At 36.2% G+C, this 22190-nt stretch overlaps 3 protein-coding genes and 1 pseudogene across 9 annotated transcripts; 3 read left to right on the top strand and 1 right to left on the bottom strand.

Annotated features, from left to right (window-relative positions):
- Positions 1-1596: 1596 nt before the first annotated feature.
- Positions 1597-2285, bottom strand: LOC111780552 (uncharacterized). Its single transcript, XM_023660979.2, has one exon. The coding sequence runs from the start codon at positions 2218-2220 to the stop codon at positions 1711-1713; it is 510 nt and encodes a 169-aa protein (XP_023516747.2). The 5' UTR covers positions 2221-2285; the 3' UTR covers positions 1597-1710.
- A 2290-nt stretch (positions 2286-4575) lies between these two features.
- Positions 4576-8095, top strand: LOC147787362 (uncharacterized; annotated as a pseudogene). The gene is made up of 6 exons (XR_015413702.1): positions 4576-4808; positions 4940-5071; positions 6117-6271; positions 7292-7381; positions 7534-7690; positions 7811-8095. The product of XR_015413702.1 is annotated as an uncharacterized LOC147787362 (transcript).
- Positions 8096-8329: 234 nt separating this feature from the next.
- On the top strand, positions 8330-11597 carry LOC111780666 (uncharacterized). Of its 2 annotated transcripts, XM_023661132.2 has the most exons (7): positions 8330-8976; positions 9171-9284; positions 9377-9532; positions 9761-9922; positions 10031-10144; positions 10647-10742; positions 10879-11597. In XM_023661132.2, the coding sequence occupies exons 1-7, from the start codon at positions 8557-8559 to the stop codon at positions 11068-11070; spliced, it is 1254 nt and encodes a 417-aa protein (XP_023516900.1). In that variant the 5' UTR covers positions 8330-8556; the 3' UTR covers positions 11071-11597. The 2 variants fall into 2 exon arrangements, with proteins under 2 accessions (XP_023516900.1, XP_086975736.1); XM_087119610.1 differs by lacking the exon at positions 9761-9922.
- A 476-nt stretch (positions 11598-12073) lies between these two features.
- LOC111780095 (serine/threonine-protein kinase TOUSLED) lies at positions 12074-22189 on the top strand. 5 transcript variants are annotated; one of them, XM_023660376.2, is made up of 16 exons: positions 12074-13066; positions 13965-14054; positions 14427-14642; positions 15994-16044; positions 16399-16506; positions 16730-16774; positions 17236-17348; positions 18799-18865; positions 19326-19392; positions 19641-19738; positions 19848-20027; positions 20185-20398; positions 20501-20641; positions 20728-20765; positions 20914-20968; positions 21371-21511. In XM_023660376.2, exons 1-15 carry the CDS (start codon positions 12839-12841, stop codon positions 20926-20928), a joined length of 1671 nt encoding a protein of 556 aa, XP_023516144.1. In that variant the 5' UTR covers positions 12074-12838; the 3' UTR covers positions 20929-20968; positions 21371-21511. The 5 variants fall into 5 exon arrangements, with proteins under 5 accessions (XP_023516144.1, XP_086975734.1, XP_086975735.1 ...); XM_087119608.1 differs by adding an exon at positions 21719-22189 and having other exon boundaries at positions 12075-13066; positions 14436-14642; positions 20501-20765; positions 21371-21532; XM_087119609.1 differs by adding an exon at positions 21719-22189 and having other exon boundaries at positions 12076-13066; positions 14436-14642; positions 20188-20398; positions 20501-20765; positions 21371-21532.
- Position 22190: the final 1 nt, after the last annotated feature.

Raw genomic sequence — 22190 nt, 5'->3', positions numbered from 1 at the left:
ACTAAATTCCAAAATAATAATAATAATATTTAATTAAATTAAATTACAAATTTAGTACATTTGTGTAAATAATTGTCTTTAATTTTACTTATATTTTTTTAATAATTTTTTCACATTTCTTAAAAACGTATTTTAATTTTAAGTACAATTTTTAAAATTAAATAAAATTTAAAATACTATTTTTTTTAGTTTTTAAATTTTAATTTAATATTTTAAAATATGTTTAAAAGTAAGTAACGAAGTACGAAAATAAAAAATAGTGATTATAAATTTATTTAAAAATAAATAAATAAATAAATAGTTATCAAACATTTCTATTCAATTTGAAATTTAAAATTTATATGTAATAGGCTAATTAATTTTAATTTTTCAAAAAGAAAATAGTTCTTATATTAAAAAATATATATTAGAACAAAAAATTAATATTAAAAATTTCAACAATTAAAATAGGATTTATTAACTAATTTTAATTAAACCAAAAATAATTATATATGTCACTTTTTGTAATTTTGTGCGTCACTTATTTATATATAAATAATTTAACGATGAGATGAGTTGTAAAAGGAAAAAAAAAAAAAAAAAAAAAAAAAAAAAAAAAAAAAAAAGAAGAAGGGTCGTGCTGTAAAGTATATAAAATAATATGAAATCAATTTTAAAATCTAAATTCAACATGTGAGCTCAAATTCACAAGGAAAAACATTTTTATTATTACAATTTTATGAAAAGATGAATTTATATAATTTTATTTTATTTTTTCATCCAGAATGGAAATTTTAGGCTGCCTCAATTTCTTTAAAATATTTTATCCAATATTTATATTTCGTAGTGAATACTCAAGATGACCAAAATGTCTCTAACATTTCACGACAACTAGTTGCCACATGTCATGTCACAAATATAATATCCAATCTTAAGAGAAATTCGAATCTTATTGTGACTCTTTTTTATTTCGCCCGACATTTTTTCAAAATTTGACTTAATTTTTAAATTATATTGTAATGCACGACAATTATTATTGGTAGCTTTATTTAAAAAAAAAAACAAATAAAAAATAAAATAATTATCAAATTGAATTTTCAAACTTTTTAAAATTCAACATTTTATTAAATACGAATTAAAATTTTATTAGACTTGAAATTAATTAATTTTAACTAATTTATGTCACAAAATTTAAAAAAATCAAACTTTTAATCTTTACAATGGTTTCTACAGATTTGGAAAACCACGTGTACACCCTAAATGATAAAAAAAAGTAAATGGGGTCATCTAAATTGGCCCATCCCTTCAAAAAGTTTTCCATAATTTTTTTTTTTTTTTTTTTTTTTTTTGTGAGTTTTGATTTTTTTAAATAAAATATTGAATATGAGAATTTTACAAAATAATAATAATAATAATAAAGAAGATTTTAATTTTGACGATTAGATTAATAACTTATATATTTAACTTTTAAAATTAATAAAATAAAGTGAATATATAGTAAATTCGTTTTATTTACTATTAATAACTTATATAAAATTTCTAATATTATATTGTCATAAAAATTATTTTAGGAATTACTCGAGACTTATAAAATAAAATAAAATAATAAATAATAAATAATAATAAAATTTCCAATGTTTATTATATCTACGATCATCGAAGCAAAATTGGAACGAATTATTCGTAATGTAATTAATCTCACACATTTTGCGATTGCGATCGTCTTTCTTTCTACGCGCACGAAGTTTCAGCGATGGTTTCGAGCGCGGGCTTCCACGATCTCTGTTTCGACATCAATCTCTGCACAGGTTTCGAACTTCGATTCTCTCGATCGCCGTCCACCGATTTCAATCGATTCACATCCGACAGAGAAATACAGAGATCAGTGATCAAAACAGGGAAGATCCTTCCAAATCCACTCGAATTTCCATGTTTCAGAGCCTTTGTGGCGGTGTACGTCAGAGATCTCATTTCTTCGAGCGTTAGCACGGAGTAGAGGAGATCCATCGGAAGTAGAAAGTACAATCGCCGGCACTCGAGATCTTCGTCTGGCAAAAGGCCTTGAATCCGGTGGCCGACGCTGAGATCAGCGGAATCGCAGAGGAATTTGCCGGAATGCTCGATCATTAGTTCCGCGGCCTGCACTGGCTTCCTGTAGCTCTGCAATTTTCCGTCTAAGGATAAGACCTTCGCGGCGCCATTGGAGGCCATTGAAGGCGCACAAGACGCAGAGTTCCCCATAGAGAGAGAGAGCGTGTTGGAGAAAGTGGGAGTTGTGCCTATAATGGAATCTCTCTCGCCGCCAGTGCTTGAATTTATACATGAATACGACACACACACAAAAAAAAAAAAAAAAAAGTGTGTATTATTTTAATTAAATTATAAAAGTCATATATATATATATATATATATATATATATATATTGGCTTTTTATTTTTATTTCGCTTTTTAAGAAAATGTTGAATTTATTTTGTAAATGAATATTAGTGAACAAAATAATAATATAACCAAAATATGACTTTATATTAGTTTAGCTATTAAAATAGGGCTCAAAATATAATACTTGTAAACTGTAACGACGAAAACAAAATTATTTATTTGATGTTATTATTATTTTTAAAGCTTTAAAATAAATATTCTGGTGCACCTAATTTGGCAGAATATTGCGATAAATTTGGTGCGGCGGAAGGGAGAGTGTCGGCAACAGAAATAATAAAATTTCATTTTGGATAAATACTTTTGCTACTTAACAAAAATAAAAAATAAAAAATACCCAAAAAAATTTTTGTGATTAATGTTCAAGATTAGGAGTCTGTCTTTTGTTTAACATTTTATCAGAATCATGCCCTAAATCTAGTCGTGCCAATAGATTGGTAAATCCTCAAATGCTGAACAAATGATTAAAAAATAAAGGAGTCGAGTCTCCTCCAAGGCATAGTCAAAAAATGACTAAGACTCCAAAAGAAAAAAGAGTTGAGCCTTGATTAAGGGGAGACGTACTTTGTTCGAGGGGAAGTGTTGGATGATGAAAGTCTCATCTCGGCTAATTGAGGAAATGATCATGGGTTTATAATTAAATAATACTATTTGTATTGGTATGAGACATTTTGAGAAAGCTCAAAGCAAAACAATTATACTCAAAGTGGACAATATCATACTATTGTGGAAAGTCGTGTTCATCTAATGTCTGTTAGTGAAGTGGGGTCTAAACTATTATAAATGGTATTAGAGCTAGACATTAGGGTGTGCTAGTGAGGACATTAGTCACTCCATAAGGGTGTGGAAACCTCTCCTTAACATACATCAAACACGGGACAGTGTATCAGCGAAGACGTAGGTCAGGGTGTGTGGAAACCTCTCTTTAACAGATTCAGACAAGGGAAGTCCAAAAATAATTGTGTGGTGATGATAAAGACAGAGACGGGACCGGTGTATCAACGAAGACGTAGGTCAGGGTGTGTGGAAACCTCTCCTTAACCGACTCAGACGAAGGAAGTCCAAAATAATTGTGTGGTGGTGGTAAAGAGAGAGGGCCGAGACTCCCCATGCCACAAATTTATGTATATTTATTTATTGTGGCCATACTCACACCACCACAAACAAACAGCTGCCTTTAAACAAAAAGTCCTTTGCTCCACCCTGGCTTTCAAACCTGCTTTGGCTCCTTCTACTGTCTCCCACACCAAATTTGCTAATTTTCTTGTTTCTTGCACGTTGTTCATTGTCATAGCCAATGGTTTTATATCTGTGATAATAAAATGTTGGGTTTCGAGCGATGAACTGGCTTAATATCGGTTAGTTAAAATAGTGGATGACTGTTACTCTCAACAGTAAAAATTATATTTTTTATTTAAATAAAGAATAAAATATCTGTTATTTTCAATGGAACGTTGGTTTTCATTGTTACAACGTGCCTACTACATAAAAGTAAGCTGTTTTGCGTTTTCATCGGTTGTTCTGAATCCAAATTTTAAACTTTCTTCTCTGATTTTCACTGTTACAACGTGCATGCTTATGACTATTATTTACCACACACAAAATTAAGCTATTTTGCATCAAAAAATAAATAAGGATTGTTTTTGCTTACATTTCCCACAAAATTAAGCCATTTTGTATTAAAAAAATAAATGATCAATTGTTGTAATTAAGTAAAATTAGATATAATTAAGTGGTTTAGTGTTAGATAAAATATTACGTGAACCACCCAATAATTGGAGTCCACCTAGCTGAGAAGGTGGCGGATTTTGGAAGATATGGGAGAATGGCCAACCCATATTTAAGCTAATTAATTATTAATTAAACATAACAAACCACGTAATCATACTTTGCTCTTTTTATCTAATTATTTTAATAAATAGAAGGATAAATTCGTCTTTTTATTATTTAGCCATAAAAATTTGTTGAGAATTATTGAGAATAAGTCTCATCTTGGTTAATTTAGTGGAAGATCATAAATTTATAAGTGAGGTCATTTACGTGAGTACAAAACAAAGTCATTAGAGTTTATCACGTTAATACTACCTGGCTTTTTTTTTCTTTTTTTTAACTATTTAACAAATTTTTTAATTTGTGGATTTTTTTTAATTTGTAGATTTTATACCCTACCGGCTAAGGTGAGCCATGAACCCATCGTCCGTTGTATCCTCATAAACGGACTTCGGCCGCTGCCGCTTCGAAGGTTCACATGCTTCCTACTCTTCCTCCTGCAACTGGTTTGATTGATTTTCTGAAATCTCTGTAATCTTAGCGATTTGAGCTGTTATTACTCTTCTACGGATACGTGATTAAGTTTTCCGGTTTCTGGTCATAAAACAGCCAATCGGTGCGGGTATGTTTACGACACTGCTTCATCTCATCTTTGTCTCGTCTTCCATCACTTCGATTTTTTGATGCTCGAAACTGTTAGGTTTTCGTTAATTTACTGATTTTTGGAAGGTTTTCGTGCGGGGAATGATGCAGGAATGGCTATTTTTACACATGGATGCTCCATTTCCAGAGTTTTCTGTGTAAGGGAGGGGACCTTGTCTTTAGGCATTTCGGCTGCTTCAGCTTTGCCGCAGAGAGCGAGAGTTTACGGACATTTTGCGAGAGGTTAGTCAATTTTAGTCGTCTTTTACTTGAAGATGTAATAGTTGCGGATTGTTTATGATGATATATTTAATTTTCATAGAACTAATAAGCTCTTGAAATCACGAAATGTTTAGTTTGCTTGTATTTTGCGTGGCATTAATTTGAATATTTCAGCTAAGTTGATTGTGTCGTGTCGTGTGTCACAATCGCATTCTTTTGGCAGTAGAGTAGCGATTGTGAAGCACTTGTTCTTATCCGCGAACAAGCTAGCTATACTGAAGTTGGATTTTTCGGACAACCTCGACGTATAATTGAGTCTCAAGTCACGTTTGAAAGAAGTGGTTTAGAAAACGTGAGCGAGGAAGTGCGTTGGAAACAATTTAAAAGAAATAATGTTATATGCTAAAAGCGAATAACCAACCACCATAGTTTTGATAGCATATAATCCGGATGGGAAGAATGGATAACTAGTCACATCCCTTCTAATACATTTTGGGGTATTTTAGCTATGGCGGATATATGATTTTGGTGACGTACACCCTATATTGACATGAAAGCAACTAAAAGAGGTTTGGAATAGGCATGGACAATACGTCTTAAACAAGCATGATCGGGACACCCGACATGCAGCCACAAATAACACGCCTTAGACAAGCATAATCGTTGAAACCATGCACTATTCCTTCCGAGAAAGTTTGTTAAAAGCTCAAATTTTCTCTTCACGAGTTTTTTTAGAAGGTTAGATTGTATGGCTCTGTTTCTTTGTCCCAACAATCATTACTTTCACAGTTCTTATTCTGGTTAAGGCTATAAAAGGCTAGAAAGATTACTGCCATATGTTGCTTTCTACTGATGCTTCTTCCCAAAATTGAATTCTTGGCCACTTCCAGCCTTAAAAATGATATGCGAACCAAGCAAATAACAATACCCTACCATTGGCTCTTTTATTAGACGAATAAAACCAGAACTGTTGCAAGGTTATTTCCAAGTTGATTGTGATCAGTTAAGTTGATTTGCCATAAGAGTTCATTCATTTATCATATGATTACTATATCTTCTTCTTCAGAGACAGGAACTAGTCGGCAGTTGTCGAAAAGGGAAGTTCTTGATTTCCCAAGGAAAGGATTCTTTGCCACAAGGAAAGTTGTCCTCACAGTCCCTAGGGACAGTAGCTCTTCAAACACAAGCAGCAGCAAGGACGATCCTACAAGTAAACCCGAGGCAAGGAAACTATCATTCATGATTTATTTTTTCTCCATTCCAATGAATCTTCTATATATTGTCTGCCTCTTTAGTCGATGGTGAATGCAGTTATAGAAATGCTTATTGTGATTTTATCGGTCGGAGGGAAGAACGAAACATTCCTTATAAGGGTGTGGAGACCTCTTCCTAGCATGCATTTATTCGTGAGGCTGATGGCAATACGCAACGGGCCAAAGCAGACAATATCTGTTAATGGTGAGCTTGGGCTGTTATAAATGGTATCATAGCTAGACAATGGGCGGTGTGCTAGCGAGAGTGCTGGCCCCAAGGGAGATAGATTGTGAGATCTTACATCAGTTGGAGAGGGGAACGACACATTCCTTATAAGGGTGTGAAAACCTCTCAATAATATATGGGTTTAAAAACTGTGAGGCTGACGGCAAAACATAACGGGCCAAAGTGAACAATATCTGCTAGCGGTAGGCTTGGGCTGTTACAAATGGTATTAGAGCTAGATACCGGGCTGTGTGTCAATGAAGACATTGGGTCCCCAAGGAGGGTGGATTGTGAGATCCCACGTCGGTTGGAGAGGGGAACGAAGCATTCCTTATTAGGGTGTGGAAACCTCTCAATAATATATGCGTTTAAAAATAGTGAGGGTGACGGCAAAACTTAACGGACCAAAGCGAATATCTGCTAGCGGTGGGCTTGGGCTGTTACAAATGGTATCAGAGCTAGATATCGGACGGTGTGCCAATGAGGACGTTGGGCCCCCAAGGGGGGTGGATTGTGAGATCCCACGTCGGTTGGAGAGAGGAACGAAACATTCCTTATAAGGGTGTGGAAAACTTCCCCAAGTAGACGTGTTTCAAAACCGTGAGGTTGACGGCGATACGTAACGAGCCAAAGTAGACAACATCCGCTAGCGGCGGGCTTGAACGGTTACAATTAATCTCTATTTGAAATGTTTGCATTAATCATGGAGGATTATCAGTAAAGACAAATAAGATCTGTTTCACTTTATTGTTTCTCCTGCAGCAAACACCTTTTGGCTACACGAGGAAGGATGTTTTATTAATTGGTTTGGGTGTCACAGTTCTTGGATTTGGACTGAAAAGTGGATTAGAGGTTAGATATGTCACTTTCCCTTTAATAACTGATTGTTCCTCCCGCAAGCAATCATTGGTTTCTGGCTATTTGTTCATATTACAAGCTGAGGAGAACGGGTTTTTATATTCATTTCCACAATTACCCTTAGCATTTTACCTTTTCTTCTGCAGTTTGCGGGGTATGATCCTATGCAAGCAGGTAACGTTGTTCAACTTGTTCTGGTTTTGGGTTTAACGCTTGGATGGATTTCCACGTACATGTTCAGAGTTTCAAGCAAGGATATGACATATGCTCAACAACTACGTGAACGAAGACAAAGTTATGCAGGTAAGGACCACTCCCTACTCGAAATCATCGTCATGTTTGAAAGTGATTTAAATCACGCTCGAAAAAAAGTGTGGAATGTTTTTTACCTTATCAACGTCCCTATCAATTTGATGTCTGTAGAAACGCCTTGAGAGCCTTACCGAAGCAGAGCTAATGACATTGCTTGAACAAGTCGACGAAGAAAAGAGCCAATCAACTAGCGGCAAATAGGTTAAACGAAATTTGGGGCCTTCGAGGAGGGTTGACTCCTTTTCTTTTGGAGTCCTTTGTTCGACATTTCAAGGATTTACCGATCTATTGGCACGACTAAATTTAGGACGTAGCTCTGATATCATGTTAAACAAACACGACTCTCCACAATGGTATGATATTGTCCACTTTGAGCATAAGCTCACGTGACTTTGATTTGGGCTTCCCCAAAGACCTCACACCAATGGACAGAGGATTCTTTGATTTTACCCATAAACATTCCTAGTCGACGTCGGACTTTCATTATCCAACAGTTCTAAGACACGACAAGAAGCTTACTAATAATTGATAAGAAGCATTATTTATTCTGAAAAATAACGGTTAATTTCAAACTACATTTTTTTGAATTATTACGTCATAACTGGGGGCGAGAAATGTGGATACGCGGGATATACCGACAAAACCGAATTCCGATCCGACAAAGGATTGGATACGGCTTCTTAGCTTTACAGAACGACATGTCGTCGGAAAATACTAAATAATCGTAATAAACAAAATTTGGGGGAATCCCCGACTACCCCCAAGGCTGAAAACCGCCAACTTCGCGCAGATTCTTCTCTGCACCGTTAAATTAGGGCTGGCGGGATTGCAGTTTGATTCAGTTTCGTATTTGGAAAATGGGGAGGAGAGGCAAGCAGAGGAAGTTCGAATTCGAGGACGACGAAGACGAACTTCAGGGTGTGAAACCCGGGGATTCGAATTCTGCCAACTCGGTGAGCAGTGATGATGAGGCCAATGAAGATCTTAGCCTCAATGTTGTCGAGAAGGCCTTGCGATTGCGCGCTGGAATGTTGGTTATCGATGCAGGCAATAACAAGGATGGTAACTGTGAACAAGATGGTAATGGCGATATTGTTGCCATTGGAGCTATTGAATTGTTTTCATCGTCGTTGGAGGATGCTGATGCCGAAGCCGGAACTAGCGGAGCCAGCGGTGATGGCATCACCGCTGCTTCTGAGGGGCGCGAACTGGAGAGTGAGAAGACAGTGAAACAGAGGAAGACGAATGCTAAGAATCTGGGAACTGAAGAGAGCAATGTGAGTATTTTACTACTTTCGCTTTCATTTCTTGTTGATAGAAAGCAAAAATATAACTCTAGTTTCAAAGTATAAACCATCTTATAATTCGAGCAAGATATTATAACCTTTCCTGTAATCTGATGAAAAGATCGTGGGGTATGTTTACTAGAGCTTTGTATTTCTCATTGTCTTGTTGTTTCCTTTCATTTTAGATGGTTATCACAAAAGGAGAGAAGTTCAAAACGACTGGAATGATAGATCAAGGGGTTTCGGTGGAATCAAACTCTACTGAGACAACTGATAATAACGTGTTCAGGAAGCTTCTCGTGAGTCCCTTTAACTGATCTGAACTACCATTATGGAAAAATTAGTGTTTGTGGAAGCATAGTGTTGTATCTCTCATATATTGTTCTACCAGCGTGGACCAAGATATTTTGATCCTCCAGACAGTTGGGGAACATGCTATACTTGTGGCGAGGAAGGTCATAATGCAGTGAATTGCTCATCAGCTAAACGAAAGAGATCGTGTTTTGTCTGTGGAAGTGTGGAGCACAATGCAAGGAGTTGCTCGAAGGTCGGGAAGAAATATTTTTAATATCTTCGTCGTCTCTGAGTTTGCAATTCCTAATTCTAATCTAGAGACTGCTATATGTTGATTGGCTTTCCTATGTGAGTGGTTATTAACCCAATCTATTCCAATCGGCCTGAGTGTCGCATGGTGTTGGAGTGTTGCCTTTTAAAATGTTCTGTTGTTTCTTGCTCATTTGGATATATTGAAAATTGAAAGCCTGCTCCTTACTAGGCACGGGACTGCTATATTTGCAAGAAAGGTGGGCATCATGCAAAAGACTGTCCAGAGAAGCACATGGATGTTTCTTCAAGCTTAAAATTATGTTTAAAATGTAGAGATTCTGGTCATGATATGTTTTCTTGTCAGAATCTTTATCCAGATGACGATCTTAAGGTCTTCTTCTACTTCGTATTGTAGTGTACTTTCTTGGTTCTTTCCAGAAGTTATTTTGCACGCCATATCGTTTTTCTCGACTTGACTTGTAAAACATTTTTCTTTCAGAATATACAATGCTACGTTTGCAAGGAATTTGGTCATTTATGTTGCGTGGATTCCACCAGCGACACTACGATAGTTTCCTGCTATAAATGTGGGCAGACTGGACATACTGGTCTGGTAAGTCGTCTATGCAACCGACTGTATACAATGTTCACATGATACTCATATCACCTTTCATTCCCTTGAGACGTTCTCTTGTTTTGTTTATGCCTTACTTTTATATGCAACTGTCTACTTGATTCGCTTTCACACCAGTTGGCAGTATCCATCCAAAAATCTGAGTTTTGCTGATTCTTGAGCATTGAAAAGTTTTAGATTCCTGGACTTATTTAACGACGGCGTATATTCTTATGCTGATCGAATAGTTGGGTTTGATGAGAGGCTAACATTTGTTTGTAATCATAGAGTTCAATATTTAGTGAGTCAACTTGTGAGGATCAATAATGACGGGGTCTAAAATGTTGCTTTCACTTAGCATTGCTAGACGCCTCATTACTCATTAGGATACTTGAACCTTGTGGACGAGAGAGCTTGTTCCTTTTAGATTTAAATTCCTTGCTTCTAAGTTTATTGCACATGGATGGATAATTTTTTTTGTCCTGTGTATCTGAATCTACAGTCATGCTCAAGATTATGTGGTGCTGTATCGCCCAGCACATGCTATAGATGTCGTGAAGAAGGGCATTTTGCCCGTGAGTGCACGAGTGCTACCAAGGTAGATAAAAGAGCTTGCAACTGGTTTGATTTATTAGCGAAAAATTAGGTGGCGAAGGTGTTCGTTTTGTTATGCATTTACTTATATTTCCTGTCATAATGTGATTCTAATCTTGCACTTCATGGAGCTTGCTCAGGTCGGCAAGAGGAGTCGTCGGTTATCAAATCCAAAATCAATGTCACAAATAGAAGAAACTAACCATATGGGGTCAAGATCTGCACCTCATGATCTTGCAAAGGCTCATAATAATGAGAAAAAGATAAACCATGAAGATAAAACACTGACTAGCCTAGAAAGTCAGGACAAAGGGTCGCTGGGTATCAAATGATCCAGGTCCTGGTACCTTCTTCAATGGCACGTTCATGAGAAATGACTGGAATTCTCCTGTTACACCATCTCGGTGGAGTCACTATGCAAGCCTTCAGTCATTCACAGAGAGGCATGCATTACATCCCGGGACTTCAATGTCGTTATGACCTGTATGGCTCCTCGGAACGGATACTCGGCGTCGAGATTTGGTGGCTTTAGCAATGAAGGAAGGAGGAAAAACTACAGCTGGTGGTGGTAGAAAGTGTTACTTGATTTGAATGATTGGTAGCTGTTGGAAAACAGTACTGCTCAAAGATTTGTTCTTTTGGTTTGTGGTTCCAAAGCAGAGTCTGAGGTCATTGTAAGTTAACTGCTTCATTTGTGATCGTACCAAATTTAACTTTTCGTTTAGTTTACATGATTCCCTGTACCAGGTTTCTTCATTTGCAGATTGTAGCATGCAATTTGAATGTCAAGAAGCTCATACATTCTTCTCAATTTGAGCGTATTATCTCGTTCGAGAGATCAGAGATTTGCTTACTCCAATCTACATCGTGTTAGAACCAAAGCTTTATATATATCGTTAGTGTTTTTTAACTCGTGTCTACCACTCAAAATGGAGAGAAATAAAAACTATGTTTTAATTCGTTACACGAGCAAGAAAAGACGTATTAAAACTTTTAGATATTTCCTTTACTGTAGCCATATCAGGTTTCCATTTGAGTACCATATTGGATCGTTGGACATAATTACGATGAGTTTCAATAATGTTTAACTTCATATAAATGCGAGAAAATATTAATTTATACTTCACACAGATCTGAATAAATTAGTATTTTGTTTATTTCACGTATTTGAAAATGTGTTTATTTATGAATAAATTTGAAGAACTCCCATAATTTATTATATTAAAAGTAAGTTATGGTAGAAAAGATGTGCAAAATGGTACGAATACTTTGGTGTACGCTATAGTTCATCATCATGTTTCATTTCTATAAAGAGACCTCTTCTTCTATATTTTATATTTGGATCATGTTTTGGTCTTGAGCCTTTTCTCTTACTCTCATCAAGCTCCTCATTTTTCATTACGGCTTTTGATTATTTGATGCATTGGGCACTAAATGCTCTTTGGCAGATGGTAAAATCTCTTTCCACAAGCACTGCAATTTGCAAAGGCGAAGTTATCTGAAGGTCAAATCCTCTGTTCTAATCTCTCTTTCTCTCTCTTGTTCTTCTCTCTCTCCTCCATAGCTTTTTCTTCCGTGGTCTTGAAGTCATACTGATTGTATTTGTCATCTGGAAGTTTACTTTTGACTCGTAAGCATTCAAGTTAGTAGTAGCACCAGAGCTTTGTTGTTGCTGATCTTAGTGATTCGTCTCAATTGCCCCCTCTGTTCAATTCCCTTCCCTTCATTGGTTTCTACCGTAATTGTGAAAACCCTAATTTCCCCTTCTATTTTTCTGTCTCAATTTTGATCTCAATCAGCTGGGTTTTGTGCTGGGACAACTCTTTGAACTTGTTTTCAGTAGCTTGATTGATTCTTTCGGTTTCTCTCTGCACCCAGTTCTGCAAGAGCTTTTTCTACACAGCCTGATTATGGCTGTGCTCCCGTAGCTAAAGGGTGCACCAGATTGTATTTGCGCGCATGGAAACCTGCATTTCTGTAGGGTTTAGCTCGTATTCGAATTGTGTCAACTAGTGAAGAAACATGATTCCATGTTTTCTTGAATGGTTTTGAATACACCGTTTTTTCTTCGTAAGTTGCTTGTGCATTGCCATTCACGCAATGTCGGACGATATGCTGCTTCATTTCTCCTCCAATTCATCCAACCAATCGGACCAGTCTTTGCCGGCCAAAATGGCCAGACTCGAAGCTCGTATGGTCGGTAAGACCTCGTCCATCCAGCCGCCTGCTCAATCGCAGTCAACCAGGACCTCTGTCTCATCTGCTGTGACATTCGTCGCCTCTGAAAATTTGATCGAGCCCTCCACTTCGAGTGATTCTGATGACGGCGTAAGTTCCATTCAACATTCACGTGCAATTTGTATTCATTCCGCTTCGTTTTTGTATCTCGAGATTTGAGTTTCAGTTGGTCGTTGAAATTGTTGCTAATTAAACACCCTGCCTTTCTAATTTTTTTCTTTTGGAATTGACTGAAATTTGGCGTGAGAAACGAGAATGCACGAACTCACAACTAGGATGATGCACATTTTCCGTATTACTTTATGTGCATGATCTTTGATTTTCGTGTGGTACTCTGTTATTGAAAGGTTGACATCGATAACTTTGGATAAAAACAAGCGAGATATATTTGTCTTAGAATATCATTTTGATGTTCTTGGCTGACCTATTAACTTGAACGTTCTCATTTAGGATCTATATCCATTTTTTTTTTTTTTTTTTGAAAACCAAGATTCATGTTTGCACTGCAAGTATGACAACTTCAAAAGTTTAAGAAGTGACTGCCTTCTTGGAAAAGAAAATAATTTATTTTAACGGAGGGAGATTTCACTCTTATTCAGGCAGTTTCAATCAAGATTCCTAGTTTTTACTCGTCTTTGTTTAGGATCTTGGACACCGTATTGAAGGATATTGTGAGGAACTATATGCCACTACACAATGGAACTATATGCTTATTGCTTGCTGAAAGACTCTTCATTGTTTGAACATTTAATTAATTGAGTTGTCAGTTCCATTACAGGATCATGCAATTTTTTCCTTTTGAAAGACTCTTCATGTTTACTTATTGCTTGTTGGTTTACATTTTTCAAACACTTTCCTTCTCTTAGGTGGGGGATATCTAATCCTCGGTCGGTTTTTTTCATCTGAATTTTTCTGAGTTGTTTCTGGAACTCTTAGAGATTATCTATTCTGGATCTGATGATATTGTATTTTATGTGTTGTATGTTAGACTGGGGATGGATTCCTCATCCAAGCCAACACTCAGAAGCGCCAGAAACTTCAAGAGGCCAATGATTCAACCCTTCCTGAGCGTGTTGAGGTAGTTCTTATTATTTTGGTTATGGTTTGGAGTAACTATTGCTGTTGTTTAAATATGATAGACAATCCCTAAACCCTAATTTCAAAGTATAACTTTAATTGATCATAAATGTTCTATTTTTCAATGAAATGTTCATGCCTATGAAAAAAAAAGTTCTATTTTCAAATTACTGCACCAAACCTTGTTGTCTTGTTTCTTGAGCGCATAACTGACTGGTTTTCCTTCTCCATCTTGTTATTTTTTTTTTCTTCATTTTCTTTTTGGTTTTCTGAGTTGTGCTGACTTGCAAGTTGTATCACCATGAAATTTCATTTCTCTTTGGAAATTTACTTTTTTAAAATAATAATAACAACCACAACAACACTTTAAAAGGCATTTCAGGCAGTGGATGATGGGAAGAAAAACCTGGTGGAAGCCATAGAGACCAAAAAGAATATGGATGTAAATAGGAAAAAGCAATCTAGAGGAAGGGGACAATCCCTCTCGAATAGAGGTCGTGGGTCAAGAATTAATGATCAGACGAAATCACAAGTTTCTCTCTCAACAATTCCACCCACGATTGGTCAACATGACAGTGTATACCTTAAGGTATGTTCTGACTAATCAATATGCTTTAACAGAACAATTTTGTGTTATTTAATTCTTTATGATGGATTGACCATGCAGTTGAGTTATTTATTTGGTTGAAAGATGGTCTCCAAGATCTCTCTTCCACACATCTATATATAAATATATACTTTATTTATTTATATATTTATGTAATTTTCTCATTTCAATGAGATATTAGCCTTAGCCAATTGGAGAGCTTCTTTTTTAACTCCTTGTATTTTTGGGCATCTTGCCCCTTTCTGTATGTTTCATTTGTCAATCAAAATGCTACCCTTTGTATAATTTTGGTGAAGACTCATTCAGGTTTTGGTAATAGATGATGTTTGCGAAACTGCCATCCTGCTTTCCACACATTTTTAGGTGTCCTATTGGGAGTATAAAGGTTCTTTGTATTAGTTCAGTAAGTGATGTTATGTGCATTTCCTATGAAGCTAGACATCTTCTCCATCGTGCTTAGATTCCTTTAAAAGGGAGAATGGGTGAGGATGTGTGATTAGACAATGGATATCCCTATCATGGGAGAGGAAGTCATTTTAATTTCTTCCACTCAGACTCAGTTGTCATCCACAGTAATCAAACGAGACACGGATGTTTGTACTACAAATTCGCACGTAAAGGTATAGTAGCCTGAATTGGAGGAGGAAAAAGCTCTAACTCAGGATGATGATGAGGAAGCCGTGGGTTGTCGCAAGAACAATACAACTTATGAGTTGATTTTAGAGATGGTAGTAGAGAGAATATGTTTCATCTTTCCTAGTTAAAAGCTTCAAGTCAACCTCTGATCTTTCCTTACCCAATACCCATACAAGATTGCATGGGTTGGAAAAGGAGATTTACCCCTTTTCATGAGACGTTCCATCATGTTTTGAAAAGTTCTAGACTGATGAAGTCTTTTCCTATATGCCATAGTGTGTAGGGATATTTGGGTTGATTCAACATCAATTTTTCCTGTTTGTTTTAGGTAAACTAAAAAGCCAACTTAAGAAGTAGCAGACCTTTTAATGAATTGACTGCTTGAAACTGGCAAAACCAATCAAAATTGACCAATGTTCTATTTTTAAAAGAAGTTGCCCCATAGTGGCGGGTGCTAGAAAGTATGAATTTCTCAATTTGCAGCTATAAGATTTCTTAGGTAAGGAAGGCCATAAGACTAAGCATGGGCCCTCGTATAGAATCCTCACTTTCTACCTGAAAGAATGATGATACCTCAGCCATTGATAAAATTATTCTAATGCAATTCTCTTAATTTATTGGCCAACTTTAAAGTCCTGTTCTCTATCAAGGGAAAAAAAAACATTGGTTGATTAATGATCAATCTCTGGTTTTGCAGGATGGGATGTGTAAAGACCAGCTTCGGGTAGATAATCGCTCTCCATTGGAGGTATGTCCTTTTTTATATTGCATGGAAGCATTCTCCAATAGGGATAACCCAACATAACTTTTATTTTTGGATAAAAATATATGCTTATGTTGAATCCTCTATGGAGTATGCATCTGAAAGAGCGCAGAAGAGAATTCATATGTCCACCATGTTAGTGGATGGTCTGCAACCTTCAAAATAAGATTAAACGTGCTTTCTCAACTTACAATTTGTTGACTTGTGAAGTGTTGTTTTGTTTATAATGAATAGTATCTCCTGTTTGTTGCATGGAAAGTTTTTATTATGCAAAATATCTTGTCTTCGTGCCACAACTTTTTGACATATCAAATTTGTTTTCCTTGTTGGATTAAATAGGAAGAGTTGGTTTCTTTACGGGCAAAAGTTGCTTCATTGGAGGAGGACTTGCGAAAATCACGTCAGGAGTCTTCGGAATATCAAAATCTTTACCATGAATTAGAAAAGGTACATAGATCATGCCCAGGATAGTAAAATACCTATTTGCACAGAATACATTTTCCTTGTTGTCTTTGCCCATGCATATGATGGTATTCTACAATGTTTTTCTTTTTTGGAGTATTCTAAAATTGTCACCAAGTTTGTTCCTCAAGCGAGACATTTTTAAAATTCTTTCTTCTATTTATTAATTTTACCTTTTACCTTTTCTCTTTGGTCATGAATTATGCAGGAGTTGAAGGAGATCAAAGAGTACGAACAGCAGATGAAGCCTAAGGTTTGTTGTCTCAAGGAACTAATCCTTTTCCTGCGAGGAGAATTTTTTTTTCAAAATTTCAACCGTGTGTAAAATCCTGTTTAGTACCGCTAATGAGTCTATGATCTCCGCCACTAGTAACTTTATGCCGCCCCACTCTCACAGTCACTGCTTTCGTTTCTTGCCCAATTATATGTGGCCTACAACCTGGACTTACTTTATGATTGCCATTTGCTGATCATCAAGGTTGTTTACTATGGAGGGTGGTTATTATCTTATTTGTTCTCCTTTTGATCTTTATGAAGAGCTAAATGGAACTTGCTTTCATTAAAACCTTCATTGTCCTAGTGTGGTAGACTTAAAATGCCATCGTCAAGAATCTCTTATTCTTAGACACGATTCAAGAATTTCTTTTCATAGACACAGTTTTGCCGTTGGAATTAACTGTTTCATCCTTCTCGTGGGTTTTATTGACATTACAGAGAACGAAGGTACTATCCGATTTGCTGATATCTGTTTCAAAGGCTGAGAGGCAGGAAGCAAGGATGAAAGTCCGACAAGACTCCTTGAGACTAGGCAATGTGGGTGTAATCAGGTTAGTTTTTTCATTATCTAATTGTCATAGGTTATTGTCTCATTATATTTTGCTCTTGCTTAGTGGGGGATAATGTAATATGCAAGCAAAAGAGAGATGAGCATACCAAGTCAGGATTTATACCCTCTCTTCTTCACCCCACTTTAACAATTATGTTCCAATTTCTGCCATCTGAATAGGCCATGCTAATGGATGAAATTTGTGAGACTTAAGCTATGGGATGGAATTTTGTCTGCGAAAAATTCCATCTCAACCTCCAACAGATAAAGCTTCTTAGTGCCATCTTCTTTTGATTAACAATGAAAGTTATTTCATGGAATATTTGTGATCTAGGGGATAAATCTAAATGTGCAGTATTAAGAAATTCATACAGAATCAATGCCCCGATCTGGTTTTAATTCACGAAACAATAAGCACTTCTTGATGGTGGTCTCGGTATTGGTGGCTTGAAAAACAAAAATGTGGCTCTTTCGGCTAAATGGGGATGGAGATATGTATGAACCAAAATCCTTTTAGCGTAAAGTGGTGCAAAATAATGATGCGAATAGTCTTCACCAATGGCATACTCTCGGAAATTTGCTTGGTGATGGCAGAAGAATTTCATTTTGACTAGATTTGGACTATCATATTCCGTAGACTGCTTAAGAATGATGAGGTTGTAGATTTTCAACAGCTTTTAGTGAAGCCTAGCTGAAAAAAAGATGGCTGCATTGTCAGATTCTAGAAGATGGTCTCTTGATCCTTGGGGTTTGTTTTCTGTGAAATTGCTTTCTAAGCATTTTGCTGCACCATCACCTATTGTTAAGGAATTTCATTCAGCTTTATGGAAGTATAAAAGTCCCAAACATATCAATGGATCGTTGAATTGTTTTGAGGCTCTTCAAACGAACTTCCTTTACTATTATATCCCATCAATCTGCCCTCTCTGTATGTCAGACTTGGATGCTATGCAGCATTTCTTTTTTGTTTCTCTTCTCAAGTCAATGCTGGTGGACATTCTTATCAATCTTTAATGTTCAGTGGGTATTCTTCAATTTCTTTAAGGAGAACATTGTCCATTATGGTTTGAAAGAAATCAAAGGATTTTCCACAACAAGTCACTTTTTTTGGGTTAATCGTTTTGGTGTGGCTTGCCTCAATGCCTCTTCATGGTGCTCTCTTTCCATACACTTCGCCAGCATTCAATCTAGGATTGCATCTTAATTGGAATGCTTTTATATTTCCTTTATAATATCGCATGTATTATTTTTCTGCTTTTTCTTTACTTCCTCCTATGGGGCACTTGTACTTTTTAGCATTAGTTTCCTTTTCATTCTTTAAGTGAAAATTTGCGTTTCCTTTTTAAAATAAAATTGGACTTGTCGGTCAAATTATGGGCTTCTTGCAACCACGTTCCCTTTTAAACTTTATTTCAAGGAAACAACTGATTGCACTCTTGTCTGGATGTCAGAGCTGGGACAGTCATATCTGAAACATGGGAGGAAGGACAAGCATTGAAAGATCTAAATGCCCATCTTGTACGTCATCTTTATACTTTTGTTAACAATTTAGTTTTTAGGAAAAATATAAAATTATTAATTTTTTTCTATCTTGAATCAAACATACAAGCAATAAAGAAACACTCTTTCAAATATAAATAATAAATATAAACACCGAATAGTAAGATAATATTACAGAAGTATAAAGAAAATCCAATATAACTATATTAAAAAAAATTGAATCTGTTTTCAAATAAACAATAGGCCTTTCTTTTTATCATTTGTTGTGGATAAATATTCTCACAAGCAAAGAAAATAGGATGAGCATATCATAGCCATAATATTCAGTGAATAGTATCTGTTTACTATCTGGACAATAAATTTTTTCTCACGTACTAGTTCATGTATTGTTCGTTTTAGTTTTCTTGACATGGAGTTATTCTTATTAGCTGTACGTTTAGTTCATTTGTTTATTGCAAATAAGCTTCCTATTTCGCAGAAACAATTACTAGAGACCAAGGAGGCTATTGAACGGCAGCGCAAGTCCTTGAAGAAAAGACAGTTGGGTAAGTTCCTTCGAATAATGTGAATCTTATTTATCCTATGTGCATCAAAAGATCAATGTTTGTTCTGAACATTCTCAAGTTTTAAATGGTACATTTTCTTTTGGCACTTAAGAGACCTCTTTCTTTTTCACCTTCCATCCTCTTGTATTCTGACATAAAGCAAAGGAAACGCTTTCTTGCTTTAGGGTTTTTTGAAATTTAAGATGTGAATAATTCAGCCATTTAGAAATGACTGTTCCTTTTTAAAGACAAAGGTGATGGGGCCGATGCCGAACCAGGAGCCCAAGAAGAGGACAGTTTCATTCAGGATGAGATCTACAAATCCCGTTTGGCAAGCATCAAGCGTGTTAGTTCCTTTGTCTTGTTGTTTCTTTAACTGTTAAAACATTTATAATTCTACTTATAGATTTTGCATAGATGACATATCATCTTATCAGAAATTATGAATTCTGTAGGAAGAGGAAACTGTTCTTCGTGAAAGGGACAGATACGAAATTGATAAAGGAAGGCTTATACGTGAAATGAAGCGGATACGAGATGAGGATGGTTCTCGTTTCAACAATTTTCAGATTCTAAATCACAGATACGCCCTTTTAAACCTTCTTGGGAAAGGAGGATTCAGTGAGGTTTACAAGGTCAGAATTTTGTGTTGTATCATTATTTCCTGGTACTTGGTCCAAAAAATTGTCTGAGACTTGAATTGCTCGGCAGAAAACTAGTCAATCTTTGCCTTCATTTGGCAACTGTAAAGATATACCTTTTTGCAGTGATTTTGAAGTAAGAAATTTCCAGCAGGCTTATGACTTGGTAGAACATAGATATGTCGCTTGTAAGCTGCATGGGTTGAATGCTCAGTGGAGTGAAGAGAAGAAGCAAAGTTATATAAGGCATGCAATTAGGGAGTACAACATCCACAAAACATTGGTGCATAATCACATCGTTCGGCTCTGGGACATTTTCGAGATTGATCATAATACATTCTGTACAGTCTTAGAATATTGCAGCGGTATATCTCTGTCTTACCATTGTACATTTCTGTAGTGATTTCATCTTGTGTGAGGAAGCCATTAGTATTTTGCATTATCAGTCTCACAATTTTTTTCTCCAGGGAAGGATCTTGATGCTGTTCTCAAGTCAACACCAATATTGCCCGAGAAAGAAGCCAGGATTATCATAGTTCAGATATTTCATGGCCTGGTTTACTTGAACAAAAGGACACAAAAAATTATCCATTATGACCTGAAACCGGGTAACGTTCTATTTGATGAACTAGGTGTTGCAAAAGTGACAGATTTTGGTCTCAGTAAAATAGTTGAGGATGATGTTGGATCACAGGGTATGGAACTTACATCGCAGGGTGCTGGAACATATTGGTAAATGCCTAACTTTACTGTATGCTTTTTGGATTTTGATATGTTTTAACATTTATTTTATGGAGAGTACGAGTTTCCTTCCTATCGACGCCCCAATGCATACCTACTCTGCATATTGCAAGTCATTAAATTCTTTTGGCATCTGTAGGTATTTACCTCCTGAATGCTTTGAGCTCAACAAGACACCCTTAATATCATCCAAGGTTCGTTGTTCAATAGTGTATTTTCCCTCTGCATTCATGTTTATATTGTTATATTGTCGCGGTCATTCCTATTCCTATCTAAATAGACATTCAATTTTTGAGTGATTTTGGATGAAACCAAAAGACGTACAAAATAGGGTGATTGGTGAGGGAAGTTAAGATAATAACTATTCCCCACTCGTCGCTCACCAAGCTTTCAGATATATCTCTTGCTGGTTTGAATCAAGAAGAATTTTTTGTTACAAATAATCTACACAAAGACCTTCATCCAGAAGCTACAAAAAAGGCAAAAAAAAATCTACATCGAGAGTCGTATACCTCATTCTGATTTGTTCGGATAAGTGTACGTAGTGTATGTACTTTCTTTTCTAATTTCGAGTCTTCTATAACGTGCCACTTCAGGTCGATGTCTGGTCAGCGGGTGTGCTACTATATCAAATTCTCTTTGGCAGACGTCCATTTGGACATGATCAGACACAAGAAAGAATACTTCGTGAAGACACAATTATAAAAGCTCGTAAAGTTGAGTTCCCTACTCGACCAGCTGTCTCAAACGAGGCAAAGGTGAGCTATAGTCTGGTTTGAATTCGTTCAATTCCCTTCGATATAATGTAATTTCTTTGTGCCTAATAACACCATCGTTCATGATATACCTTGGCAATCCATTTTGAAAGGTCAACAACGCCTCCTACATATTGTTGAGATTCATAGCATCATTCAAACAATGGCTTCTACATTGATGTTATGCAGGACTTTATACGACGATGTTTGACATATAACCAAGCGGAGAGACCCGACGTATTGACGATTGCTCAAGATTCATACCTAACGTACTCGAAGAAGTAATCATCCCATGACAAAAGTATGGCTCTTGGAGATCCACATTACAGGAATTTAACAAGTTCTATCTTTCTACTGCAAGCCAAGAAAGCTAAGTAACTCGTGGAAGTTGTAAACACAGGAAAGGTTGATCACGAGGGGTCCTATTTGAGTGACTTCAGTTGTCCTATCTCCAAATAATGGGGGAGGTTTGGCTAAGTTTGTAGCTTGGAAAGTTGCCCTTTGGGTTAAGGGTATAGTGTCCCACAATCCTTGTGGTTTAGTGTTACGAAAATGGGAGGAAATGAGGGAAGTTTTGCTTTTATTTTGTTTGCCCATTTTTGTCCCATCCGGAAAATGATTGATTTTGTGGTATGAAAAATATTTCGACTTAACTGGAAAT

This window comes from Cucurbita pepo, chromosome 18 (assembly GCF_057944985.1).
Source record: "Cucurbita pepo subsp. pepo isolate OVF chromosome 18, ASM5794498v1, whole genome shotgun sequence".
NCBI lineage: Eukaryota > Viridiplantae > Streptophyta > Magnoliopsida > Cucurbitales > Cucurbitaceae > Cucurbita > Cucurbita pepo.
This window is presented reverse-complemented; position numbering and strand designations above follow the sequence as displayed.

Excerpts from the sequence above, each read along its gene's own strand:
- LOC111780552 (XM_023660979.2), bottom strand. The coding sequence starts at position 2,220 with ATGGGGAACTCTGCGTCTTGTGCGCCTTCAATGGCCTCCAATGGCGCC.
- LOC111780095 (XM_023660374.2), top strand. The coding sequence starts at position 12,839 with ATGTCGGACGATATGCTGCTTCATTTCTCCTCCAATTCATCCAACCAA. Across the intron at positions 14,055-14,426 it reads CCCTTCCTGAGCGTGTTGAG|GCATTTCAGGCAGTGGATGA; the intron begins GTAGTTCTTATT and ends ACACTTTAAAAG. Across the intron at positions 18,866-19,325 it reads AAGATCTAAATGCCCATCTT|AAACAATTACTAGAGACCAA; the intron begins GTACGTCATCTT and ends CCTATTTCGCAG.
- LOC111780666 (XM_023661132.2), top strand. The coding sequence starts at position 8,557 with ATGGGGAGGAGAGGCAAGCAGAGGAAGTTCGAATTCGAGGACGACGAA. Across the intron at positions 9,923-10,030 it reads ATCCAGATGACGATCTTAAG|AATATACAATGCTACGTTTG; the intron begins GTCTTCTTCTAC and ends TTTTTCTTTCAG. Across the intron at positions 10,743-10,878 it reads AGTGCACGAGTGCTACCAAG|GTCGGCAAGAGGAGTCGTCG; the intron begins GTAGATAAAAGA and ends GAGCTTGCTCAG.